Source organism: Terrapene carolina, unplaced genomic scaffold (assembly GCF_002925995.2).
Source record: "Terrapene carolina triunguis isolate 2854851 unplaced genomic scaffold, T_m_triunguis-2.0 Scaffold58, whole genome shotgun sequence".
NCBI lineage: Eukaryota > Metazoa > Chordata > Testudines > Emydidae > Terrapene > Terrapene triunguis.
Genome location: NW_020664409.1, coordinates 112,809,656 through 112,836,922, shown reverse-complemented (window position 1 = coordinate 112,836,922; position 27,267 = coordinate 112,809,656). Strand labels below are relative to the sequence as shown.

General features: G+C 59.0%; 1 protein-coding gene across 2 annotated transcripts in view; it reads left to right on the top strand.

The window, feature by feature from the left end:
* Nucleotides 1-22,231, top strand: part of MROH1 (maestro heat like repeat family member 1) — a 94,642-nt gene extending 72,411 nt beyond the window's left edge. For both annotated transcript variants that reach the window (XM_026647187.2, XM_026647180.2), the window contains 9 exons: nucleotides 154-291; nucleotides 1,986-2,100; nucleotides 5,553-5,699; nucleotides 8,296-8,484; nucleotides 11,132-11,287; nucleotides 12,628-12,762; nucleotides 14,212-14,314; nucleotides 16,761-16,826; nucleotides 21,956-22,231. In XM_026647187.2, the coding sequence (XP_026502972.1) occupies nucleotides 154-291; nucleotides 1,986-2,100; nucleotides 5,553-5,699; nucleotides 8,296-8,484; nucleotides 11,132-11,287; nucleotides 12,628-12,762; nucleotides 14,212-14,314; nucleotides 16,761-16,826; nucleotides 21,956-22,041 (1,135 nt within the window). In that variant the 3' untranslated portion in view covers nucleotides 22,042-22,231. The remainder of the gene's footprint in view (nucleotides 1-153; nucleotides 292-1,985; nucleotides 2,101-5,552; nucleotides 5,700-8,295; nucleotides 8,485-11,131; nucleotides 11,288-12,627; nucleotides 12,763-14,211; nucleotides 14,315-16,760; nucleotides 16,827-21,955) is intronic.
* Nucleotides 22,232-27,267: the final 5,036 nt, after the last annotated feature.

Below are 27,267 nucleotides of genomic sequence, written 5' to 3'. Positions count from 1 at the left end.
GTGCAGGATGCTCTACTGCACGGCGGGGTGCAATGGCCAGCGCTCCCCGCCAGCTGCTCCTGTTCGCTGCCATACAAACAAGTCGCATGCAGGCTTCATAAAAGAATCTCTCTCTCTCTCTCTCTCTCTCTCTCTCTCTGTCTGTCCGTCCAGCTGTGCGGTGGAAGCCCTGAGCGCCATGCTGACCCAAGGGGGCAGTGACGAGGTGGTGAAGTCCGTGGGGAGTGCGGGAGGCTGGGAGCTGATGAAAAGCCCTGAGAGGCACCACGATGGCATTGCGCTGCTTGCAAGGTAAGAGGAGTTCTTCAGGCAGCCTGGGATCAGCAGCAGAGTGCACGGGCTGGGTGGGATCTGCTGGAGCAGGGCAGCCCCCGGGAAACGGGGAGCTAAGCAGGAGCAAGGGGGGGCTGGGAAGGGTGCCGTGGCACCGCACATCTCAGTGCTTCGGGACCCATGTTAATCCTTTAGATCTGGAGCGAAATCCTCCGCCCGGCCCGGCCCGGCCCGGGCCATGCGCGAGGAGTGGCTGACTGGGGTGGACAGGTCTCGGCCCTGCACGGTGACATATCGAAAGCTGACCTGAAAGAACGGAGCCTTTGCCATTCGTGCACTGTGCAGCATTTGCAGCCCGACCACGTATTTCTGTACCCCTTCCAGTGTCCAACCGCGGGCGAATGGCCAGGCTGGGGCAGGGCGTGGGCAGGCCGCGGCCCGTGTGTCGCTCCGGGCACAGGAGCGATGCCTACTTCAGCATGGGCTGTGCCGAGCCCCACAGAGCCTGTTGGCCGGATGTGCAGGGGGCGGTTGGGACAAAGGGCAACTGCAGCTGCCAAGCTCCAATGGGGGGCAATGGTGGGACAGTGCATCAGGGCCAGGGCTTGGTAGCAGTGGGCTCCTGGCTTGTGAAGTGACCCGCAGCTTCCCCGCTCCCAGTGGCAGATGGCTACCCTTGTGGGCAGCCGGCAGCCCCGGGCCCAGAGGAGGGAGAGCGCTGCAGGCTGAGCGCTGGGGTTGGCATGGCTAATGGCGGCAGCGCCCAAAGGGGCGAGATGGGGAATGCGAAGATCAAAGCTACTCGTGCCTGGAAGGCAAGGACAGGCGCTTGACCCGAATGCGGTGGAGCCAGTGGAGCCGGACTCTCGGCAGCTCGTTTTGTCTGGATTGGAGAGTGGTGGCGGAGGGCAGGGGAGGCGGGTTCAGGGGACCCAGACAAGGGCCAGCACAAGGGATCTCTGCACTGACAGAGGACCCGGGTCACAGCTTAGATGTCTCCTGTGCTTTGGATCTGAGGGCTGGGAGGTCTCCCGGCTGCTAGGCCCTGGAGCAAGGGGTGCCCCGCCTGAGGGTGGGAGAAGTCCCTGCACTGTGGGCGATTGGCCCTTGTTGGGAGGGTGTCCAAGGCTTGGACCAGAGTTCCTGGGCATGGGGGGAGGGGCTCTGCTGGAGAAGTATGTTCCAGCTGCCCGTCCTGTGCGTAAAGGGCTAGGCAGCCCCGAGCCGGCATTCCTCGGGGTGTCCACACAGCTCCTCGCCCCTAGCGCTCAGACACATGGTCGTGGGGCTCGAGGGGTGTCACTCTTTGTTCTGACGACGAAGGGAAACGTCCTACCGAAGCTTGACCTGGGTTAGGAAGAAGCAAGTGAAACTGTCCGGTGGCTCCTGGCACTTCAGCCTGAGCTCTGGAGGAGGCTAGGAGACACGTGGCTGTAATCTCCCCGTCAGAGCTGCTGTGTCAGGGTTCGGCGCCACTGAAGGTGGGATGGGCCGCTGCCAGGGGTGGCTCCCGTTGCCCAGGCCCGGGTATCCTGGATGCCTGCTTAGACTGACTAGAACCAGCTGTTCCCATGGGCTCAGACTGGCTACGGCGCCCTTAACGCTGGCCTCGGGAGAGCTAAGGGGTTACGTCGGCAGTGGAGCCGAACCTTGTGCTACTGAGTTAGGAAGGCAAATGCCCCCTGCCGTGTAACGGGGTGTGTCTCTTCCAGTGCGATGGCTAAACACGCCGGCCCAAAGCTCCCTTTGATTGCGAAGAATCTCTTCCCGATGCTCAACAGCGTGTATGACAGCCAGAGGATCACCACCACGGCCTTCTTCGCTGAGGTGAGCGGGGCCGGGCCGTCTCCTTGGCATTGGCGGGAGGGGTTCTCAGCAGGCTGGCGCGGCTGAGCAGTCCCCTTCAGCTTCCCTGTCCCTCTGGGAACGGCGTAGACGTGCTCGTGGGAGTCCAGCTCTTACCGCGTCGGGGCCCCGCGCCAGGAAGCCCTAACCTTCCCCTTCCTTACATACCACCGTAAAGAATGAGGTGAGTCAGGCCCGTTCCTGCTGCGAGGCCAGCAGACTGTAATGCGAACGCTGGGCTGCTGCCGTGGTCTTTGCTCCCCAGAGCGGCGCTGCCTGCCGACAGCACAGCTGGAACCCTGCTTCTAAACCACCTTTGAAATGCTCGGCGGCTTGAGCAGCCTGGGCGCAGGGCCCTGTTTTTATTTTCTGCTTGGCTGGGGGGGCTGAAGGCCTTGCTCTTGGCTGCCGTCCCACAATCTGCTTCAGCTTCGAGTGCGGTTGGCTCTCGGGCCGTGCAGGGTTTAAAATAGCAGTTTTGCCTCACCCTGGAGCTTGCGGGGATGGAAGCCGCCGCCTGCGTCTCTCCCTCTCGGAAAGCTGATGAGGTGAGAGCTGCCGGCCCTTCCTTGCCAGGGGCTGAGATGACCAAGCGGCAATGGAGAGGCGTGTCGGCTGGCCTCCGAGCAGCTGGGGCATGGTGCGGAGCCGGGCGTGGTAGAGCTGCGCTGCCAGACCTGCCTGGGCATCTGCCGCCGGCTCTCTCCCTTCCCTGCCCCTCTTGACGTGCGGAGGCCGGCTGGTGTCCTCGCCCCCCCCCCCCCCCCCCCCCCCGCGCGGGGGGGGGGGGGGGGGGGGCCCCCCCCCCCCCCCCCCCCCCCGACCTAGCAGTGCTAGGGGAGGGGGTTGTGTAGCACCTCCTCCCCGAGGCCGAAGGGGCAGTGGAACAAGCACCCTGGAAGAGCCGAGGGGCGTGTGGTGGCCCTGGCCTCGCCGCCTCTCAAAGCCACAAGGTTGGTTTGGGGCTGTGAGTGAGGACCAGCGCTCTGCCTGGATCTACTGAACGCGCCACGGATCCGACCCAGCAAAATGGCTGCTAAAGCCCAAGGGAGCTAGTCCGCCCTCCAAAAGTTCGCTTGCCTGGCCGGTATCCAGCCGGGCGATGAGTGGGGGAGGGGAATCCACCTGGACACCAACCTGGGGCTGGGTCCCAAAGCTGCAGTGGCTGAATTGCCCCAGCTGGCTTCAGGGAGTGGGGGTAGGTTCTGGAGTCAGTGGCCTGGCTGGCCCAAGCTGCAGCACAAACTAAGGCTTCCCCTGAGCCCTCAGGGCCCCCCAGGCCTCTCCTGCATGTGTGATCGTGGTGCAGGGACCGACGCTTTCCCTGAGGTCTCTGCAAGGCTGGCCGAGAGCAGCCCCTCTCCCTGGGCCGAGTCGTCTGCCATCACTGTGGCTGCGGCTCAAGCCAGGGATGCAGTCAGTGTGTCCCCCCCGCAAGGCTGCTGCCTGGGGTCTCCTTGGCCAGCAGTTGTGATTGGGTTAGGTCCATAGATCACCCTACAAACCCCTGGGGACTTGGGTTCAAAGGTGTGTGAACGTCTCTGCTCTGCCTCCCTAGTCTGTTACCTGTGTATTGGGCACTGGAGTGGGCACTGCGGGGATACAGTGTCCAGTTGTGGGGAGGGGTCCGAGAAGGGGCCCCAGACTGAGTAAAGGGTTAGAAAACCTGCCGTACAGTGAGAGACTCCAGGAGCTCGATCTGTTTAGCTGAGCAAGGTGCAGGTTAAGGGGTGACAGGATCACAGTCTGTAAGTACCTAGGTGGGGAACACACTTTTTTGATAATGGGCTTTTCAATCTAGCCGAGAGAGGCCTGACACGGTCCGGTGGCTGGAAGTTCAAGCCAGACAAATTCAGACTGGAAACCGGGCCGAGACTTTTAACTGTGAGGGCAATTAACCATTGGACCAGTTTCCCCAGGGCGGGGGTGGATTCTCCGTCACCGGCCATTGTCAAGTCCTTGCAAAGCTCGGCTCTAGGAAGGTTTTAGGGCAGTTCCGTGACCTGTTACACGCTGATCAGTGGTCCCTTCTGGCCCTGGAATGCGACTCGAACGTCCCCTGAGTTCCATGTCACAGGGCGGATGCCGCCACTGGCCTGTATCTCATATGAGCTGATGGGCAGGGTGGCGCTTCCTCTTGGCGCACACTCCCCCAGAGGTCCCCAGGGTCTCTACTGCGGGGTGTCTAGCTGCTCCTTGGAGTGGGTTCCTCTCGTGTATGCAGCATTGCTCTCAACTGGAGGGTGTGGTCCTGGAGCCCACTAGGAGAACAGCCCTGTGATCTCCATTTAGCTAGGTCTCCTGGGATTTCCTGCTCGCTAACCTCCCTGGCGAGGGGTGCTGTGTGCAGGGCAGAGCTGCTGGCTCAGGTCTGCTCTCAGTTCGGCTCCACTCTCCAGCCCCTCTTCTTCGGTGAAGAGCTGGGACAGTAGCTGCTAATACCTGGTTCCAGACATTCATTGGCTTTAAACCAGAAGGGATCCTTGTCCTCTAGCCTGACGCTTTGCACACACACCTGGGCCTTTCGCCCACTATTTCCTGGCTCAAGCCCACAAGAACTTGCTGAGCTAACAGCTTTTTAAAGGCTCCCAATGGCCAAGGAGCCACCAGATCCTTTAGTAAGTTGTTCAGTGGCTAATTGCCCTCACCTCAACTTGTCCCTTATCCCGCTCGAATTTGTCTCACTTTGGTTTCCAGCCCCGGGGATGCATAAAGGAGCAAGAGGCATTTGCAGGCACCCTTGCGCAGGGTCTCCTCCCAGGACCCTTCCTTCTCCAGGGAGGAGCTAGGACTGCCCCGGGGGACGGTGGTACTCTGCCCGGCTAAGGAGCTCAAAGCCCTTCCCTGCCCTCCTGTGGGCGGGTCCGTGTAACCTCTGCCTTCTCGCTGGGGAGAAGAGACGCTGGCTGCTTTGGGCAGAGGGGAGGGGAGAACCGAGGCTGGGTTGCTGCCTGCTGTGAGTAAAGGTGTGTGATACCATGCAGTTCTGCTGGGGAGCCGTTCCTGTCGCCCCTAGGCTAGCTGGCCCCTTGCCCCCCTCACGTGTGGGTGTGCCCCAGATCCGCCAGCTGGAGGCAATGGTGCTGCTCGAGGGCAGCTCTTCTCCACTGGGCTAAGGGGCGATAGCAGGGCCACTGGCCTGGGGCACCCTCCTGCACCCGCCAGCCAGCCAGGGCATGGATTAGAGCTCCCTGGAGAGGAATTCAGCTGTGCAAGGTAGTATATGGCTGGGGAGCGTCTCTGGGGTTACCGGTTACAGAGCGAGGCTCTCTGGCCGCTCCGCAAGGGAGCTGGCCGCTCCGGAGTCCGTTTTACACTGCGTAGGGACAGGAGCATCTAAGCACTGGACGCGTCTTGCCCCGATGTGGCCTGGCCGGGGAAGGTCACCGTGGAGACTGGCATTGCCTCACACCAAGGCTCTCTGTCCGTTCCAGCTTCTGAACAGCAGCGTGGTGAGTGACCTGATCCTGCTGGAGTCCATGATGGATAACATGACGGGCCGGCAGAAGGACTCCTGTACGTTGGTGCGCATGCTGGCTCTCCGGGGGCTGGGCAACATCTCCTCCGGGTCGCCGGACAAGGTGAGAGCGCCCGGTGCACTGCTGCATCCCCAGCGCAGCTGGGTGCTGACGGGAAAGGAGCCCAGGGCTTTGAGAGACCTGGCCTGCTTGGCTCCAGGCTCTCCGCTAGAGCCAGGGGACTCCTGCCTGCTGCCCCGGGCGGTATCTGACCTGTGCGCCGTGCAGGTGTCAGGGGAGGGGCAGGAGTACTGCCAAATTGGGGAAGTCCCCTTGCTCTCCCAAGCTCCACCCCATGCATGCAACTAGCACGGTGCAGCTCTTCGGACAGCACCGCCCCTCTGGGACGTGTTTGGATCAGCACCGTTGGCTCTGAAGCCGGATTGCTGACACCCTAGGGAGACGAATGGGGCGGTTAAGACACTCCCCCACCACCACCACTATTGTCTCTGGCTCTTCGCAGAGACTCAGGCAGGCACAGATTGATTTGACTCACATTTTTTGAAGGTTTCTTAACTTCAAACATGAGCCCAGATTCTGGAGCGCAGGCTGCAGCCTCCTGGGAAGACCCGAGTTCCCTGGGCTCAGTCAGGCGCCAGCCGAGAGAGGCTGGGCCCAGGAAAGGCCAGCACACCCCAGGGAGATGCCCTCAGACTTGGGTCTCGACTGGTTCCTGGTGATTCCTGCGCTAGTCTGTTAGCTAATGGATACCTCCATTGACAGCCGGGGATGCTTAGCATGGGAATCCGGACGGCCACACCTTAGCACGGTGTCTGGCCCTCTCGAGGCCTGTGGTTGGACTGGTCCGAGTCGGGGGAGAACAGACCTCTCCTCTGATGCAGCCAGTTGTGCTGTTCCCAGCCACTGCAGCATGGGAGAGGGAGGCGTTGCCAGATACACCTGCAGTGGGAAACGGCTGTTTTAAAACCCCTTTCCTGTCTGAGAGGCCGCCCTGGAATTTGCAGCCCAGCCCATTGTAGGCCAAGGAGCCCAGCGGACTGTCACGTGACCCTGAACTGCCTGCACGAACTCTTCGGGTTTCTCTACCTGCTGTCTAATCTTCGGCAGTACAGCGACTTGGCAAGCGCCCGTTCCTACGCTCAGGCCTGTGCCAAACCCCAGGGAGAGGTCATGGACAGGTCGCCCTTCAGACAGACAATAACCTACTGTGACTTGACACTAAAATATAAGTAGCTACTAAAAATGCCATTCTGCTGGCGTAGCTGTAGTCAGTCCCTCCTGTAATAGCATCCGGCTCCTCCGCCTTCTCCTGCAGGGAGCAGAGCAAAGTGCTCCCCAGGCGAGCAGGGACTGAATGAACTTCCCCAGCCCAGAGACTGGCTGCAAGTGTGTACACCTGCTCTGCGCGCCCAGAGCAGGCGCCCACCGTCTGCCCGGCACACGGCTGTGTTGGCACCAGGCCAGGAGCCGGGGGCTGCATTTAATGGAGCACATTGCAGCGACTGTCTCTTTATGAGGTCGGGTGCCCTGTGGAAGCTACAGGTCCCAGCTTGATCCAAGGCATGGCTGACCTGGCTTGCACGGAGGTGGTGAACTAGAAGTGAAGGGCCCTGGATCCATTTACAGCTGCCGAGGGGCATCCAGTCCTCCAGGGCGCTTGTGGCCAGATGGCTTTGCCCCACGCTTGTAATACCACGTCAATGACGCTGCAGGCGTGTAGGTTGCAAAAGTCGAGTGGTCAGGATGGCATCCGCTGCTGCAAACGTAATTCAGCTCCCTTGTGCCTGTGCATTATCCTACAGGCTTTAGTTCTGTCCTCACATAGGATTATTCCACAACCTGCACTGATGGAGTAACTGGTAGCAGTAGTATGCGGTTATCCTCTGTGGATTAGTAACTACAGAGGATGATGCTCTTTGCCAGTGGCTTTCTCAACTATCTGCAGACGGCAGAGAAATGGGGAGACTTCGGGTTCCTGGGTTCGGTCCCAGGCTTTGGAGCGAGCAGTGCTCACATGTACTCCTGCAGGCTGTCTGCCCTGTCCCTCCCCCTTCATCCCTGTGTGTTCAAATCACATTGCTGATCACCAGCAGGGGGCGCTGAAGTCTCCCTGTATCTGGACCCACAGCAGCCCTGGTAGGTGAGAGGAGCAATTCCAAGGGAAGTCCTACAGCTCTGGGCTGGAGCATGCTCAGTGCAAATAGACTCTTCGGAGAATTTAGCAGCTGAACAGATCTCTACTGAGCACGTGCAAACTGATTTTTCTTATCCCTGGGCCAAGTTTGGGCAGTTTTTCATGGAGATGGCAAAAGGCACATCCGTGATGCCAGGGTGACCCCTGCCAAATTTCACATCCCTGTACCAAAGCATTGGGGGGCAAGGCAGGAGAATTCCCCCTCCCTTCCCCCAACCTCATTCAGCCATTTTTCAGAACTGTTTTAACTGAAACTCGGGCTTGAAAAGAAACAACTCTCAGTTCTTAGTCTGGCAAAGTTACAAGCCCCTGTTTTCAGTTGTTTGCAATAGAAAGTGCTAGTGACGTTTGCTTAGAGATGATGCTACAAGCTCCACCTAGGAGAAATCCTTCCACGTGGCCGTGACATCATGACCTCCCTGAGTGCCGCTTAGCTCCCACCCCTGTAGCCCGGCACGTGTCCCACAGCAGGGAGTGCTTCGAACGTGCGACTTCCTTCCGCAGGTGAGGAAACACGGGGCCCAGCTCCTGGCCTCCATGGTCAATGGCATGGACGACAAGGATGATCCCGACAACCTGGTGGCTCTGGAGGCCATGTCTAGCCTGTCCAAACTCCTGGACCACGTGGAGGAGAGGGACATCCGCTCCATGCTTCTCCATATTGCTATCCGCATCCGCCCCTTCTTTGACAACGTAAGGCAGAACCTGGGCTGGTTGGGAGGGAGCGTGAGCCAGGGTGCAAAGGGCTTGGGGGCTGTAATGAGGAGAGGAGCCTGCTCTGAAGTGGGGGGTCAGAGTCTTCTCCAGCATGTCAGGGATGCTGGGAGGTTAGGGCTGAGGGGGTGTGGAGGAGCACAGAGGTCTAGACCACAAGCTGGTGTTCTCCTGGCAGGCTGCCCTACCCAGGAGAGACCTGGGCTGCTTAGTAGCTAAGCAGGGATCCTCTGAGGCTAAGTTACAACATAAGAACGGCCAGACTGGGTCAGAGCAAAGGCCCATCTAACCCAGTGTCCTGTCTGCTGACAGTGGCCAGTGCCAGGCGCCCCAGAGGGAGTGAACAGAACAGGGAATCCTCAAGTGATCCATCCCTGTCGCCCATTCCCAGTAAATAGAAGGCAGCATTCTAGGCTAGAAAGTAGATGCCATGGTGGGTTCCCGCCCGGGCCACAGGGAAGGGAAGGGGAGGGGAGGCTGGCCGTGCTGGTACCAGTGTCCGGGAGTTGCTGGGTTCAGCATCGTGGGGCATTGGCTCGCAGCAGGGCAGTGGTGTTAGCCATGGGACGGGGGTCGGTCTAGCGCGGCGTCCTAGGAGGATGTGCTTAGTGCTCCGGGATAGAACGGCTGGGGGAGCGGGTCAGTGCTCCACGGTTACAGTTCCTCTGAGGAGGGAGCAGGCCAGGCCAGTGGTTCTGGGGGCGGTGATGTACCTGCCCTGGGAACGGCAGAGCAGCGAAGGACCAAAACTAGAGCCGAGTAACTGAAGGGCTGAGCGGTGGAGATGACCAGCAGGTAGCTGGAGCGAGTTAGCGAAAGGGGTGAGGGCTTCTCGGCGCACGAGGCAGTGGCGAGAGCACAGGGCCTGCCCATGGGAAGTGGTGAGACTGATGACCCTGCTCTCTGCACCAGAGCTTACTGACTCCTTCGGAGAGAGGATTGAGTCTGCTGAGATCTCTCCCAGTCTGTGCCCTCTGCACCTGCCTTGTGAGCCCGTCCCTTGCCTCCTCGGGTCGGTCTCTGCTCCTTCCCCTTCCGAGAAGCAGCCGCCTCCCTGCAGTGCTCCTGCCTGTCCATGGATCTCGCTCCCCGCCCCCCCTTCACTTCACCTATCTCCAAAATATTGACAGGCACCGATTTCCTCTCTTCCCACTCTGGCTTCCAGTCCGGCTTGTGCTCGACTCTCCGGTCTCGAATGACCTCTTCCTGGCCACACTTCAGGGCCTCTGCTCTGCCCTGTGCACCCCTCTCCTGAACAGCCTGTGCCCACTGGGCCCCCCGGACGCTGCCTCTGGCTGCCCTTTCTGCATCCTCTCCTGGGACGTCATCCTCCCTTCTCCTGCTCTGCACCGGCCCTGGGGGACTCTGCTGACGGCTCGCAAAGCTTGCTCTGCCGCCAACCTGTCTCTTCCATCCTGGACACCGCCTCTGGGGATGGCTTGCCCCCCTGAACTGCCCCGGGCCCAAAACCAGCTCCCGCCTTCTCCCTTTGCTTGCTGCGGTGACAGACGCCACCCGCCTCCCCAGCACTCAGGCCTTCAACTCCTCCCTCGCTTCAGGCCATAGCTCAATCCTCTGCTCCCACCGCCTCGCTGAGATCTGGCCCTGTGCTCAGACCCTCACTCTGCCCTGCCTGGATGATCGTCTCCCAGCACACGTTGCTACTGAACTCCAGCGTGCGCCGGTGGAATCGGATCACGCCCCTCTTGGAACCCCTCCCTGCTCGCCCTCGTGTCCAGCTTTGCCCTGCCCCGTCCACCCCCCCCGCTCCCGGTCTCAGCTACCCATCCGTCAGATTGCCATGCAATGGGTCCTTGTGCTCCTCCCCGAGCCCAGCCCAGCCCTGCCCGCACTGAAGTCCCTCTCAGACCCACTAGTGCTGGAGTCTTAGCAACTTCCCTACTGTTCCCTTGGTCCTTCCCCTGCCTCTGCCTGCAGGCTGGGAGCAGGGTCCTTGGTGCGTGAGAAGCCTGGTGCCTAGTGGGCATTACTGCAAATCCCTAGTGACTTGTGTGCTAGCACACCTGTCTAAAGTGATACCAGGGAGCCGGGGTGGGCGAGAGGTAACCGCCACTGCCAGAGTGCCGGGGTTAATGGGCCCGTGGGCGGGAAGGAAAGACCCACCCAAAGGGCAGAGCAGGAGTGAGTGACATGCTGTAGGAGACGTAGCAGCTGAGTCTATGGCAGGGCTAGGTGATTGTGGGGACTTCCTCTGTGCTAGAGTAACATCCATCCAGGGGACTCCCAGCATGGTCCAGACAGCCAGCTGATCTCTGCCCTAGGAAGGCTGTTAGCCCCATTGTACAGAGGAGGAAACTGAGGCAGGGGAGGTTGAAACCTTGTCCCTGCTCTCTGCTCTTTCGCCACAATCCACGAGAAGCCAGTGGATAGTCTGAAAGCTCCAGCATCTGCAGAACCTGGCGCTTCATCTGCTGCGTCTGTTTGCTCAGAACTGGAGACAGCCAGCGGGTTGGGGGCTGGGTGGGAAGGAACAATTCCTGTGCTCACCCATGCCGGGGCGTCCCCAGGAGTCAGCGGCTGGAGTGGGGCTGAGACGGCGCCTGCTGTGATCCTTTTGTGCGTCTCCATCACAGCGACGCTCTCCTTGTGTGCCCTTTGCCTGCAGGAAAACCACGAACTGCGCGCGTCTTCCATCGTTCTGTTCGGGAACCTGACCAAGTTCAGCGCTGGGAATTGTGAAGACGTCTTTTTTGAGCAGATCCTGAATGGGCTGGTGACGCTGCTGCTTCACCTCCAGGATCCAAAGCCAGAGGTCATCAAAGTAAGTGTCTTGCTGCTAGCAGGCATTTGGCTGGTGTCTGACTGCACAGCTCCTGTGACGATGCTGGTTCTGGCGGGACCCAACTGAGAGTGCCAATTCAGGACAAATTGCTCAACCAGGGCAGTTACAGCCGAAGGCTGGGGTTTATCCCCCTCTAAGGCAAACCAAACCAACCAGACAGTGAAGACTTTGGTTTCACCCCACTGGCTAACCACAAGTCACACAAGCAATTCCCTTAGACACTCCAGTTTCCCAGTATCACCACCAGTGCCACTCGTTATGGGGACAAATGGTTATGAAAACCAAGACCCCAGTAAAAGGAAAAAAAAGGTTCTCTCGATCCCGAAGGATCAAGCCCCAGACCCAGGTCAATATACAAATCAGATCTTACCCACAAATCACACTGTTGCCAATCCCTTAGAATCTAAAATCTAAAGGTTTATTCATAAAAGGAAAAAGATAGAGATGAGAGTTAGAATTGGTTAAATGGAATCAATTCCATACAGTAATGGCAAAGTTCTTGGTTCAGGCTTGTAGCAGCGATAGAATAAACTGCAGGTTCAAATCAAGTCTCTGGAACATCCCCAGCTGGGATGGGTCCTCAGTCCTTTGTTCAAAGCTTCAGCTTGTAGCAAAGTCCCTCCAGAGGTAAGAAGCAGGACTGAAGACCCAATGGAGATGAGGCATCAGCCTTATATAGTCTTTTCCAGGTGTAAGAACACCTCTTTGTTCTCACTGTGGAAAATTACAGCAAAATGGAGCCTGGAGTCACATGGGCCAGTCCCTGCGTTCCTTGCTGAGTCACAAGGCGTATCTGCCTTCTCTCAATGGGTCAGTTGTAGCTGATGGTCCTTAATGGGCCATCAAGCAGGCTAGGCAGAGCTGACACCAACTTGTCTGGGGTGTCACCCAGAAGCATAGCATAAGTTTGAAATACAGACAGTATAGAGCCAATATTCATAACTTCAACTACAAAATTGATACACACATATAGACAGCATAATCATAACCAGCAAACCATAACCTTGTCTTAGACACCTCATTTGACCCCCTTTATACAAGATTTGATGCCACTACAGGACCTTGGTTGCAACCATGTTCTATATGGTCCCAGATTGTATCAATAACATCACAGCTCCATGCTGGCCTGCGGGCTCAGCGAGGACCATGTCCTGCTAAGCGTTCCTATAGCTGGGAGTCTGGAACCGGGGGCTGTTGGTCCCTGGGAGTGGGGTGTCCTGTCCTGCCCTGCCAGGGTGAAAGGAGACGAGCGGCTGGTGCATTTCCGGTGACTGACACCGTGTTGCTGTCTCCTCCTTCTCGTCCGCCCTGTCCTGCAGGCCTGTAAATTTGCTCTGCGCATGTGTGGCCCCAACATGGGCTGTGAGGGACTCTGTGACATGTTCCTGAACCACCTGCATGAAGACCGCAGCCTGCATTACGGAGAGTTCATGAACGACGTCTGTAAGCACCTGGTGAGTGAGACTCTGGCTTCCCAGTAGGTAGAGTGAGCGGCTGAGAGTCCTGCGAGCAGTCGCTGCTGGGGCACGACTAACCTGCTCCAGCCCGCCCCACTCTGGGCCGTTGCCGACAGCCGGCACAGAAACGCCAGAGAGCAGCATTTCCAGCCCAGAGCAGAGACTGTCTGGGACAGCAGGAAGGCGCTGAAGCCAGCGAGTGCTCCCCTGGCAGCGGTGGCACTGGCTTGACAGCGGCTTGGCCTGTCCCTTGATGGGGTGGGACCTTTCGAGAGTCCCGGCAGTCGGCCCTTTTCTGCTGCCCCAAAGGAGTGAACAGAAGTGCTGGCCAAGGGCGCAGAGGTCAAGGCTGCCTGGCTCAAGCTGCAGCACTACATGCTGTCCATCTGGCCTTGGACTCTGTGACCCCCATGCACCTCCCGTCACCCGCTCCCTTCGCAGGCCGGGGTGGGGCTGGACAGTCTGCACTGCCCTCGACCTGTTCATCTGACCGGAACAGTCTCACGCTCCAGTGTTTCAACCAGTCGCCAGCAGGGGCCGGGAAAGAACCTTTCCCTTCCTCTGAAGCCCCAGCTGGAGATGGGACCCTGGTGCTGAGCTGGGGCAGAGAACTCTCTCTCTCTCATATTCCTGGCTGGTGGGTCTCGGTGGGGGCTGGGAAGGGGTTTCTCCCAGCTCAGACTGGCAGGGACCATAGGTTTTTTTGGCCTTACTCTGCAGCGTGGGGCATGGATCCGCCTGCAGGACCATCTGGGCACGTCACCTCTTCAGTTCCCTGCCGCTGGGGCACTGGGCGTTTTGCTGGCCTCTTGGTTTCTCCTCTCTGCCGTGGCACACGCCAGCATGGTGTCCTGAGCACTGAAGTGCTTTAGTTTCATTGAGTCCTCAGGCTGCCCGTGGGCGTGAAACGTACGGTCAGGGATCTCCCAGAGGGCGGAGGAGATGCCTTGAGGCCAGAAGGGACCATTATGCTCTCTGAACCTCGCTGAGCAGACCAGTCCCTCTTCTGTCAGCACGGCAGGCTGCCCCCTTGTCCGCTTCCGACCGGGGCTCCCGGCTCTGACGCTGCGGGAGGGGGCCCAGAGTAGCCGGGTAGCTCCTGAAGCGCCCCTGGCCAGTCGCTGCCATGCCCATAGCACACTCTGCTCCCCAAAGGGAGCTCTCCTGCAGCGCCGATTCTCTACTCGCCCGGCCTTCCCTCCTGCTCCTATTGTGCCTTACCGTGGTCCCTTGTCACAGGAGCCTGGGCATGTTCGTACGAAACCGACACAGCCCACGGGGGGGCTTGCCCCAGCGGGGGTCTGTGCTGGGGATGGGATGGCGGTGGTCCGGTGGGGGCTGGAATGCCTCAGCCCAGGAGATGCCCAGCATGTCTGCCCCTTTCCGCAGGAAGCGGGGTGCCTCGGGGAGCCCAGCTCATCCTCATTACCTGGGTCTTCTCTTTAGATGCAGAACTACCCAGAGATGCTGAATCGTTTGATTTCAACCAACCTCTTCTACTTCAAGAGCAACTGGGTTGACATTCGAGCAGCAGCGCCCATGTTTATCGGTAAGGTTGCCTTGGCGCTGTTCCCACGTCGGCACTACTGCTGGCTGGGACTGGCAGAGGGGTTTGAAAGTCACTGGCGTCTGGGTGCTTAACTCTCTCTCTAATGTGTTTGGGGGGTGGGGTGGGGGGGAGCTGTGAGATTATGGGGGCTTCAGTCTGAGTGGCACCTGCTGGAGGTCTCATGCGGCCAGTATGGAAACCTCCTTGGAATTTCTAAACATGCTAGATGGGCATTTCCTAACTCCGGAAGTGCTGCAGCCGACATGTGGAATTGTTGATTAGACCTTGTGCTGACAGATAAGGAGGGACTGATCCCAGAACTAAAAATTACTGGTAGCTCAGGTGCAAGTGACCATGACTTGATCAAGCCGGATACAGTCCAGACCAGTAAAATATTGACTTGGTGCTTCAATAGGGCCAATTTCACAAGGATGAAAACAATGATGAGCCAAACCAGTAGGGAGGAAGAATAGACTCAGAAATGGGTGGTGAACCCTTGGTCAGATGCACAGAACCCCACGGCTGAGGAAGAAGGCTCTATTGGTGAAAAGACCGACACAGCTCACTGGGGGCGTGAAGGCAGCTATTTTTTGGAGGAAATCTGTTGCCAGCAGAGTTAGACAATAAGGAGTTTTTAAGTGTATGCGGAACAAAAAGAATCTGCCCGTGGTATCGGTCCGTTACTCGATGGAAATGGTAGAATAGCCACGAAGCAGGAGTTGTTCAAGACACATTTGTTCTGTATTGGGGAATAAAACCGATGAGATGTCATGTCCTGTGGTGATTCTCTCTCCAGTCCACGAGTATCTCAGGATAACAGCAGCTACTAAAGTTCGACATTTTTAAATCAGCAGATTTGGATAACTTGCATCCAAGAGTCTTAAAAGAGCTGGCTGGCTAATGTTGACTTTTTCAATACGTCTTGGAACACCTAAAAGACTAGAGGAAAGCCGGTATTGAAAAAGGGTAAACAGGCTGACTCCGGTAATGAGAAGCCCGACAGTTTGACATCAATCATGGGCAGCATAATGCAGTGGCTGATACAGGACTTGATAAAGAATTACAGGAGGACTAGCTAATGCCAGTCAGCCTGGGTTCACAGGGAAACTAGATCCTGTCAAACTGTCTGTTTGCGGCGATGACCAGTCTGGCTGCGAACCGTGGTCATGGGGTGTCAAGTTCTTGCGCTTCTGTTCGGTGTTGACTTGGTACCACACCACAGTCTGAAGAAACTAGATCAACATAAGCATCATGGCACGTTACGTGGATTAAAAACTGGCCGATAGGTCTGGGGAGGAGGAGTCCTTGAGCGGGTGTATTTCTAGTGGGGTCCCACAGGGTGGATTCTTGGCCCTAGGCTAGGGAACATTATTTTTTATTTTATTTTAATTTGTTTTTAATCCGTGACCTGGAAGAAAACACACAATAGTCACTGAAGTTTGCAGAGGATACAGAAGTGGGGGGAGTGGTCACTGATCTAGAGCGCACGGTGTCGCTGGGTAAGCTGCGTGCAAGCAAACGTGCATGTTAGTGTGGCTACGTGTAAATGGAACGTGTCAGGACAAAGGCTGTCGGCCAGACTTACCGGCTGGGGGCTCTATCCTGGGAAGCAACGACTCTGAAAGATGGATAATCAGCTGCACATCAGCTCCCAGTGCGATGTGGTGGCTAATGGGATCTTTGGATGCATAAACAGGGGAATCTCGAGGGGGAGCAGAGAGGTTATTGTACCTCTGTATGTGGCCCTGGGGCGAGCGCTGCTGGGATCCTGGGGCCAGTTCTGGGGTTCATGGTTCAAGGACACTGATAAAGTGGGGAGGGGTCAGAGACAAGTCGAGAGTGATTACAGGGCTGGAAACCTGCCTTAGAGTGAGATTTGAGGGGCTCAGTCTCCTCAGCTGAACAGAGACGTCTAAGGGGTGAGTTGGATCAGTCTATAAATACCTGCACGGGGAACAAATACTGGATAACTGGCTCCTCAGTCTAGCAGACAAAGGTCTATCATGCTCCCGTGGCTGGAAGTTTGAAGTCAGACCAATTCAGACTGGGAAAAAAGGGATGTGATTAGCCCTTGGGCCGATCACCAAGGGTCGTGGTGCAGTTCCCATCACCGGCAAGTCTCAAATCAAGACTGGATTTTTTTTTTTAAGCTCTGCTCTAGGGCTGGTCTCTGGCCGGTGCTGGGCAGGTCAGACTGGATAATCACTCGGGTCCCTTCTGGCCTCGGGATCTGTGAAATTCCCATCCCCCGCTCCTCGCGGATCAGCACCGTGCAGACGCCGGCGACGCTCCTGGGCGAGGGGTGCTCTGGTGCCTCTGCACTCGTGTGCTGCAGCTGCTGCTCCGCAGCACGCCCGAATTCTCACGTGACCCGGCCAGGTTAAACGAGGCCTCAAAACCCTGCGCTGCAAACTCCGCCGTAACTTCCACTCTCTTCTGTCTCCAGGCTTCCTCGTTCTGCACGTGGACGAAGAGCACAGTAAGCACGTGGACCTGGACCAACTCCTTTCCTGTGAGTAAGAGAGCGGCCCTTAGCCGGGCCGGGAGCTGTGGGCTGAGCACGCTGGGTGCTGGGAGCTGCGGGTGAAATGGGAGGGAGATCGCAGTGCGGGAAGGCAGGGCTGGGAGTGAGTCTCTTGGCAGGCCCCAGCGAGGTTACTGCACCGGGCAGCTGGGGGTTAATGAGCCAGGCCTGGGGCTGGAGCAGCTTCGCCTTCCAGTTCATTGCTGTCATTTTGCGTCTCGCTGCTGCCAAGCCACGATCGCGCTGCACCTCTGCTCCCTCCTTTGTACCGGGCTATAGACCCCTGTGCTGGCATGGCCTAGGCAAGGGCTTCCCCACTAGGGCCAGGCTGGGTGCTGGGCTACGGGACAGTTGGTCTTGGCTTGAGTCGAGGCCACTGGCCCTCCTTGACTTAAGAGTCCAAGGTTGTTCTGAGCAACAGCAAAACCTCCTGCCTGGGTGGGGGATTTCTGCCCTCGCCAGGCCCGCCTGCAATAGCAAACATTCCTCTCTCCAGTGAGGGTCTGTAGGGCCAGCGTGTACGCGGTGTACGAGAGCTGTGCTAGGTCCTTGCCCAGCGCTCGGTCGAGAGGCCCCGCAGGCACCTTGGTGCCTCCTGCAGAACAGATCCCAGCTCCCTTCTCCTAGCTGGTCTCCCACGGGCCTTTCCCTCCCTTCGCCCCGGGAACGCTGCCCTGGGGCTGCAGGGCTCTGCTCCCCGGGTTCGGGGCCCGGGAGGCTCATGTTAAACACGAGCCTGGCTGGACGAGGGCCTGCGCGGGCTGTTGCCGATGCTTCAGGCCTTGACGCCCGGGGCTCCAGTCCTGGTGGGGGGGGGAGCGCTGGGGACAAGCTGCTCCCTACGGGTCGTTGCCGGGGCTGTGCAGCCTGGCATGCTGGCAGCTCTTGTCACAAGCCTGTCTCATGCCAGGGGGTGACCTGGGCCAACAGGCACTGATCACTGGCTTCTGTGGGGCCTGGAGCTCGTTAGTTAATGAATCAGTTTGTATTACTGGAGTGCCTGGCAGCTCTAGGTGTGGCCCAGGAGCTCGCTGCGCCAGGTGCTGTACGCACACAGATGGGAATTTAAGTCCCAGACAGATTGGAGAGGCTGCAGAAGCAGGGAGCCGGGGCTGGTCAGCATGGCAGGCGCTGGTCTCAGCCCCCCGGGCCTGACTCCTCGGGGTTTTGTCAGTGTCACCGTAATGGAGCATTGTGGGGAGGGGGAGCTCTTCCCAAGGCTGAGGGGCAGCTGCTGAGGAAGCGTGAAGGGGTTTGTTTGGCAGTGAAGGCTGGTGCCATGGGCTTGGAGTGAGCGCTTGGCCCGTGAACGAGATGACAGGCTGCTGGGGGAGTGGGGAATAGCTCGGGAAAGGCCTTGGGAATGAAGACAAGTAGCTGCTGTCTGTGACGGAGCCGGGGGGGGACCTGGCTAGGAGCGGGATCTTGGCAGCACCATTCGGAGTGGGCATGGGCAGACGGCTGCGTTTGTCCAGGCCAGAGGGAAGGGTTTTGCAGCAATCGAGGGGTGACATGGTGGCTGGGCAGGGCAGGCTGCGGTGTGGATGTAAGGACCTGCCAGGGGTATGGGCCTGCATACCAGGCTGGCTGGCAGAGCTGGCCATGGTGACAGGGGAGCTGGCTCGCTCTCAGCCGTGTTGTTTGAGCTGGTGACGAGAGGCCCTGAGGAGAGCTCGGTCGCGGAGACGCCCGTTCGGGCAGGAGGAGGCTGGCGGAGAGAGCTGGAGCTGGGCGCGGTCACAGAGACGGGAGCGGAGTGTTGTGGATGAGATTAGCGAGGGGACCAAGGACGGAGTCTGGGGAACCCTCACAAACAGCAAGGGCTGGTCTACACTAGACATTAGCTCAACCCAGCTTTACGTGTGAAAAATCCTCCCCAGCGATTTCAGCCGAGCCAGCCGAAGGGCCTGTGTGAACAGCACTAGTTCCATCCGCCTGGCTCCTGCCTCGGGCCGGATTCCCGGGGAGAGCCCCCCGGCCCTGGGCGGCGTCTGGGCTGCAGTGGAGACGAGCCCTAACATCGGTGCAGCACATGACGGCCAGGCTGGCCAGACGGTGCTGAGGGGGGGATGCTGCGGAACGCTGCGAATGACACCAAGCCACAGACTGGCCTGGGACAGGGAGTATCGTATTGAGTGGCTGCTACGGGCAGAGCCCGGATCGGATCTGGCTGGAACTCTGGCCGTAGCTAGAACGCCCCCAGAGGAGTGTCACGTGGCGGGGCAGATGGCAGAAAAGGTGCTAAGGAAAATCCTCCCTCTCCTGGACTGTCTGCATGGTCCTGGGTAACGACCCGGGGGGATTCCAAAGAGCCTTCGACAAAGTCCCTGGAGGCTCCTGGGCCCGCCCTGTGGCCGCCTCTTGCATGTTACCGACAGAGGTGGCTACAGTGCGTAAGGCTCTGATTTTTGGCTTGGAAATTTGTAGTCAGTCTCACAGCAGAGGGGGGTGTCTTCGGGGGCTAGTCACTGAAGTCCCTGCCAGTAGCATGCGCTGCATCAGCGTACACGGGAGCAGTGTGGGTGCTGGCCGGTGAGGCCCGGGGGCGAGGCGGGTTGGAGAACAAGCCCACCCTGCAGCAGCGACTCCTGGCCCATGGGTTGGTCCCCGCTCCTGGCCCACATGGTCACAGCCCCCCTCTGGAGATGGAAACCGAGGGTGAACAGGCCAATCCAGAGGGGCTGTGACCCTGTGTGCCCTGCTGCAAGGCCACTCGTCTTCACGGCCTGGTTTCCTTGACCTCTGACAATCGTAGCCCACTGTGTGTGCCAGGGTCCTGGCGAGCTGTCTGCAGGGCTTGCTTGGCCACTGCCTCGAGCGAGGGAGTGGCCCGGCACATGGTGCTAGTCGCTTAGCAGCGGGGTTGTGACCTTCAGTCCCCCAGTGGCTCCGTTCCTCTCCGCTGAGCTGGGGCAGGGGCTTGGATCAGCAAGTGAGGGTTTGCTTCGTCCGAGCGCTCTCTGTGATGGGCACAGCAGTGTGCGTTGTGAATAACCACTGCCGATGCTGAGCTCCGGAGGAGACGGCCCCCAGCACAGAGCCGAGTGTGGCACCAGTGCTGGCGAAGCGGCCGGAGGCTGAAACTCCAGCTCCCGTCTGTGGCATCGCAGGCTGCAGCCCGGGCGTCGGCTCAAAGCGCGTGTGGCATTTGCAGCGTTGGCGCGTAAGGAAGTGCTGGGTTTGCTTGTAACGTGTTCATTGTTAAAAGGCCCAGCTCCAGCTCGTTAGAAAGGACTAATAAAAAGTCCAATTGAAGCTGGTGGCATTTTGGAGCCGAGTTAAGTAATTTTCCTGGATTTCAGGGATTTTTTCCCTGTCACTAGTGACCTCATAGTGTATCGTAATGCATGGAAACTCTTGGATTGTTCCAAGAGAGCTTAAAAAACACTAAAAAAGGAAAAACTCTCTTTCCGTTGGCTCCCGGAGCCCTTCCAGCAGAGAGGGGCCTGTCTGTTTGAAACAAGTGAAAGAGAAGACGTGTGTCTGTGAGTAATCGCTGGAGTTAGCAGCCTTGGATCAGGTTGCTCGAGCTTCCCGTATTGAGTGGATTAGCTGACTGGGGTCCAGGGACAGCTCCGGGCTCTGATTTACAGCCCAGCCCCCGGGGGCACCCCGCGCTAGCCCAGGCTAATCACCAGGGCGGCTGGAACAGGAAGCGAGTCGGCACATAAATCAGGGACCTTCATCCATGCTAATGGCAGAGGGGATCTGGAGGCACGGGGGGCGCCCGGCTTTGTAAACAAGCTACTGGAAAAACGTTGTTAGAGCTTCACTGCAAGGAAAAACTACCTGGCTGGGCCTGGGCGCGGCTCCGAGGGCGAGGTGCTGCGAACACTGGTGGGGTCCATGGGCACCCCGTAGTTCTTCCCACCCGGCTCCTGCCTGCTCTGGCCGGCTGTGTGTGGCCCAGCATGGGGGCCCATCGGCGCTAGCAGGGGAGAGTCCGGCGAGGGGACGCTGGCGAGCAGAACGCCTCAGCGTCACTAGGCCAGAGACCCGCTCACGGCTTCAGGCAAGTGCTGCAGCGCAAGGCTTCCTGCTGCTCACTGGGGAAATCGTAACCCAGAGCAGGCCAGGGCCTGATCTGCCCGCTCCCCTCCGGGAGCGCGTGGAACCGAGTCTGCTCAGCGCTCGCCCAGCGGCCGGGGGCCTGCTTGGGCCGACTGCTGTGTCTGGATGGCTAGTGCCCAGGAGTCCGACCCACGCGCTGGGCTGGGCTGGGCAGGGCCCAGCGTGGAGTCTGCAGTGAGACGGCGTCGCTGGGTTCTCCTCGAGGGTCCAGCCACCCCCCTTAGTGCTGGGGCGGGGCATGAAGTGAGCAGTGCCCCCCGCCAGGCTGCTTGTGGGGGTGCCCCTTAGCACAGCTCGGGCACTGCTGCAGTCTGGTGCTGTGCACCCCCTGCCCCGCCCAGCTCAGGGTGGGCCCTGGGAAACAGGCAGAGCGCGCGGGGGGTGGGCACAGCTTCACGTGGGGCTCACGCGTCTCCCTGGCGAGCCCTGTGTGACCCTGGGCCAGTCACGCAGCCTCTGGGCTTCATTTCCCCCTCTGTAAGGGGTGAGCCCTGCCCTACCTCCTGGGGCTGAGGGGGAATGCGAGGGGCTCAGACTGCCATGATGGGGGCCAGCCAGATCAGTGCATGGGGGGGGGGGGGCCTCCTGCCCTGCCTGGCTCCCCCTCAGGCTGTGGGGGTGGCCTGTGTGGAAGCTCTAGGAGGAGCCGGTGCCAAGGCTGGTCCCGCTGCTCGTTTTGGGTAATGGATGTTGTGCTCCGGAGGAGGCTTCGCCAGGGGCTGTGCAGGGCTGAGGGGCCGAGGCAGCTCCTGCTGGGGAGGAGCACTGCCCCGTGGGGTGGAGGGGGGAGGCCAAAGGGTCGATTGTGCCCGGGGCTCTGGGGGAGGGGACATGGCTCTGCTTTGGGGAGCAGAGGTGGAGGTTGGGAGGTGCTGCCCCCGGCTGGTCAGGCTCGATGCCTGGGGCCGTGCCCTGACCTCCAGTGCAGGGAGGGGCTGGGCCTGTGGCGGAGCGTGGGGCACGGCTGGGGCGGGAGTGTGCCAGCTCCGTTGGAATGAGGCTGGTTCCCCGGGCTCGCGGCTGCTAGTCACGCGCTCTCGTTCCAGCTCTCAACGTGCTGCTGAAGGACCCGGCTCCCGTCGTCCGCATGAAGGTGGCTGAGACTCTGGGCCGCCTGGTCCGGGTTGTGTGAGCGGCAGATGGGACCTGCGGGCGCCTCGGTTCCGTGACCGCGATCAGGTCGATGAATGTTCCTCCCCCCGGAGATGCCACGTCTTCCAGTGCCCGGAACCGGTGCCTTGTGCAGCGCCACGCCTGCTGCGCCTCACTTTCCTGCCTGGAGCAGGAGCCTCGTGCGGCTTCTCCCCTATGCAGCCTGGAGGACTCCGCCCTTCCCGGCGGCCACGGGAGGCTCCGCTGTGGCTGCTGGTTCAACCGTCACTGTCCCCGGCTCTCCGACAGCCTTTCCCGCGATGTGCACTCACCACGGGCACTCCCTGAGCTAACGAACTGGGCAATAGGACACGGAACTGTTCCGGGGTCAGCCCAACACGGGATCCACCCCCGCTGAGCGCAGCCCCTCTGGCTTGCCTGGGTCGCTGCCCTGGCACGAGAGGGGTAGGCACCAGCCCCGCTGAGGCCCCTGGTGTCATTGCATGTTCTAGGCTGGTCATCTCACACCGATCGCTCCCATGCAGTCACTGGGACATGTGACTGTTACAGTCAGACTCTGGTTCGCACCGGCCTGGGCGCTGCACAGCCTGGGGTTAGATGGGGCGCCCTGCCCTGGTGGGGTCCCTGGATGGCCTCTGAGGACCTCCCCTCCCCCGGATGTCCTAGGAGGGTGAGGAACCTCGGCCATCACTGCACGTGCACCTTCCTTCCACTGTTGTTCCACGAGTGAGCCAGCGAGCTGCCCCCAGAGTCCTTGGCGCTGCCCGGTGCTTCTCCCTGGGTCCCCCGGCACAGAAGGGCCCCCTCCTGCAGCTGTGTCCGAGGGCAGCGGTGCGCGCTGAGTTCTCTGCTGGCTGAGTGGAGCTGTCCCCTCCACACGGAACGTGTATAGAAACCAGACTGTACGTATTTTTTAATAAAGCTGTTTGCTTCTGGTAGAGGGGCTGGCGCTGGAGTCTCATTGCCAGGTGGAGCCTGCCCTGGCTTGTCTGGGTGCTGCTAAGGGCGTGTTGGGGGGACTTGGAGCCTGGCCTCCCAGGGGGGCGCGCTGGCCTTGGAGATCTCATGGCAGCAATTTGCTCCCCCATCACATTACTCCCTTGGTGGAAAAAGGGGCTGCAGGGTGGTGTGTGAAAGGCAGGTGCCCTAGGCCCTTGCCTGCACCAACAGCTGCGCTTGCTCCCTGCTTCAGCACCACAGGCCAGGGCCGAGCTGTACAGGGAGCTGGGGTGGAGGGCAGACCCCCGGGCAGATCCTGCCTCTTCCTCACCCCACAGCAGGGTGCTCCAACCTGGCCTGACACAGGCCAACCACCTGCTCAACTGCAGTTCAAGGGGGACCAACACCAAGTGGTGCCTGTTGGAGGGGAACATTGAAACTGCTCCGTATGTTCCAGGGGCTAAACGAATGATCAACTAGCCTTGTGGATAGGGGGAAGCGGTAGATGTGGTGTATCTTGACTTTAGTGAGGCTTTTGTTACTGTTTCAAATGACCTTCTCATAAACAAACTAGGGAAATACAACCTAGATGGAGCTGCTCTAAGGTGGGTGCATAACTAGTTGGAAAACCGTTCCCAGAGAGTAGTTATCAGTGGTTCACAATCGTGCTGGAAGGGCATAACGAGTGGGGTCCCGCAGGGATCGGTTCTGGGTCTGGTTCTGTTCAATATCTTCATCAGTGATTTAGCTAATGGCACAGAGAGTACACTTATAAAGTTTGCGGACGATACCAAGCTGGGAGGTGTTGCAAGTGCTTTGGAGGATAGGATTAAAATTCAAAATGATCTGGACAAACTGGAGAAATGGTCTGAAGTCAATAGGATGAAATCCAATAAGGACAAATGCAAAGTGCTCCCCTTAGGAAGGAACAATTAGTGGCACACATACAAAATGGGAAATGACTGCCTAGGAAGGAGTCCTGCAGAAAGGGAGCTGGGGGTCAGAGTAGATCACAAGCTAAATATGAGTCAGCAGTGTAACACTGTTGCAAAAAAAATGAACATCATTCTGGGCTGTATTAGCAGGAGTGTTGTAAGCAAGACACAAGAAGTAATTCTTCTGCTCTACTTCGTGCTGATTAGACCTCAGCTGGAGTACTGGGTCCTGTTCTGGGCACCGCATTTCAGGAAAGATGTGGACAAATTGGAGAGTCCAGAGAAGAGCAACAAAAATGAGTAAAAGTCTAGAAAACATGACCTATGAGAGAAGATTAAAAATATTGGGTTTGTTTAGGCTGGAGAAGAGAAGACTGAGGGGGATATAAGTTTTCAAGTAGATAAAAGGTTGTTACAAGGAGGAGGGAGAAAAAGTGCTCTCCTTAACCCCTGAGAACAGGACAAGCAGCAATGGGCTTAAATTGCAGCAAGGGAGGTTTAGGTTGGACATGAGGAAGATCTTCCTACCTGTCAGGGTGGTGAAGCACTGGAATCAATTGCCCAGGGAGGTTATGAAATCTGTCATTGGGGATGTTTAAGAGCAGGTTGGACAAACACCTGTCGGGGATGGGCTAGACACTAGTCCTGCTGTGCGTGCAGGGGACTGGGTGAGACGACCTCTCGAGGTCCGTTCCAGCCCTGTGATAACTCAGGGCACTGGCTGTCGAGGTGACAGCCCAGGGAGCCCTCTGCAGTCAGTAACACAAGCCTCAGATGCCTGTGCCCAGATTTGGGCCCCCTGTGCAGTGCTGGTCACCCCCTCACACAGGACGCAGCTGAGCGGGGCTTCAGATGGGTGAGGAGACAGACCAAAGGCCTGGAAAAACTTGTGAAAGGCTGGGCTGGCTTATAGTAGAAAAAAGTTGTTAATAGTGACTGGGTAGCAGAGGGCTGCTCCGAGCACCTACACCAGGGGTAGGCAACCTATAGCACGCGTCCCAAAATCAGCACACGAGCTGATTTTCAGTGGCACTCACACTGCCCAGGTCCTGGCCCCCGGTTCAGGGGCCTCTGCATTTTAATTTAGTTTTAAATGAAGCTTCTTAAACATTTTAAAAACCTTATTTACTTTACATACAACAATAGTTTAGTTATCTATTATAGACTTAGACAAAGAGACCTTCTAAAAACGTTAAAATGTATGATTGGCACGTGAAACCTTCTCTTAGAGTGAATAAATGAAGACTTGGCCTACCGCTTCTGACAGGTTACCAATCCCTGGCCGACACTGTCTCTTCACGCACAACAGGGACTTCTGATGAACCAGAGGATTTGAAACCATTCTGAGGAAACCCTTGTTCGTGCCATGGGTAATTAGACCGTGGAACTCATGGCCACAGGACATAGTTGAGGCAAAGCTTCTTAAGCTCATGACTTGCCTAAGCCCACAGAGCTGGGCCCCCTCCGGCTCCTCTCTCCTACAGGAAAATGGCTGTTGGCTGTGTTCGTTCCTGCTAGCAGGCTCTGGCTGGGCACGGTGACCTGTGCCCACCATGGGGGGTGAGGGGCTGGGCATGGCAACCTTTCCTCAGCAAGCTGTGGCCAGGCAGTGGCAGACAGGGCCTGGTGCTCGAGCAAGCGGGGCCATGCACGGCCAGGCAGAGCTGAGCTGTGCCCCTGGCAGGGTAGCTAAGGGGCTGCGGTGGTTTCTGTGAGTGTAGCTATAAACTGGGGGCTGTGATCCTAAATCTCTGGGTGAGTCTCACCCTCCCAGCTGGGGAAATGGGCCTGAGCTGGGCAGGGGGAAGGGGGGCTGAGCTGTGTGTCCAATGCTGGTGCTGGTGCTGTTACTCTTTCCTTCCCCCCCCCCTCCCCCCACCCTTGCTGGAGTTGCCCAGGCTGGGTCTGGCCTGAACAAGGGCTGGATGATTCCTGGGGCAGGGCTTACAGCTCTGCCTGGTTGCGCTGGGCACCTTGCAGGCAGCCCGGGCTCTGGAGTGGAGCGTCTCACCTGCTCTAATGCAAAGACAGGCTGTGGGCAGAGTGCTGGCGCCCTGAGCCTGCAGCAGGTCTCCTGGGCCCGTGGCGTAAGCCCCCAAACTGCACGAGTCTCTCATGACCAGCAGTGACACAATTAACCAGGCTGACAGTCTGGGTTGCCAGTAGGCTTCAGAGTGAACATCCCATTGCAGTGAATGGCAGCAGCTCAGCGGCTGGCGCTGGGTCACCGAGAGCCGGCTTTATTGGCAGGGTGGGAGGCGGGCAGAGCCCGCAGGGCCCTGCGGTGGAGAGCAGCCGCAGCTGGCTGGGGCGTTTGCACACTCTGGCGTGTTCCTGCCGGTGGCTGACTCGTTTTTTCCATCCCAGCAGCTGCCTCTACCTGTTCCTCCTACTCCTCAACCTCTTCCAGGCCCTGCTGCCACTCGGCAGCCAAACAGGAATTCCTCAGATGACTTGGTCTGGCTTCACGGGGGGGAGCTGGCCCTTTCCCTGGCCGGCCGGGGGCAGCAGGGCCCTGCCAGAGCAAAGACTCCGTCTTTTTCCACTTGTTAAAGTTCTTGCCCAAGGGCCGGCCGCTTTATTGCTTTCGTCTGGCTCTGGGGCTTGGGCGGCGTTTCCTGGGGCAGGCACAGTGGGCCCTACTCCTTTCCCTGGCCCTAGCTGTGCCCAGCCCTGAGAGGCCACGCCCTGGCCCCACTCTGCGCAGTGGCGATGGGCGCGTTGGAGCGGGGTTCAGAGGCCAGCCTGCAGTGAGGCCCGTGGGCCGGGGGGAGCAGTCCTGAGCTCCAGGCTCGGCTGGTCAGTGGCCCCAGCTCAGGCTGTTCCAGTGCCACAGGGCCTAGTGCCCACTGGCACCACGTACCTGCCAGCATGGGAGGAAGTGGGCGATGGCCCTAGCTGGGCTCGGTGCCTCGGGGGGGGGACAGAGCTGAGGGCCTAGGGCCAGGCAGCTGCTTTCGAGGGAGGCAAGGTCCTGGGGTGAATGGAAGGGGTGGGTGCTGGAGGATGGTTGAGGCTGGGAAAACTGGTGGGGTGGGGGGCAGAGGGAAGTACTTGGAGTGGGTTTGAGTTGGGGCGGGGGGGGGGGGAGGGAAAAGAGAGAGGCGAGTGTGCATCTCCTGGCCAGAGGGGCAGAAACCAGAGCCCTCTCGGCCACTGTAAGCGAACATCTGCTCTGGGAGCTGGAGCCAGCGGCGAGACTGTCGTGGCCAGGGGTGGGGGCTGGCCCGACCCAAGAGCTGCTCCCAGCGCTGGTGGGGAAGGGTGGGCTGGGGCCCTGTGTGGCCAGCAGGCTCAGGTACCAATTCCCCGCCCAGGACTGGGGGCTGGGAGCTGCTGGGGCAGCAGTAAGTGGTGCCTGGGCCCTGCCC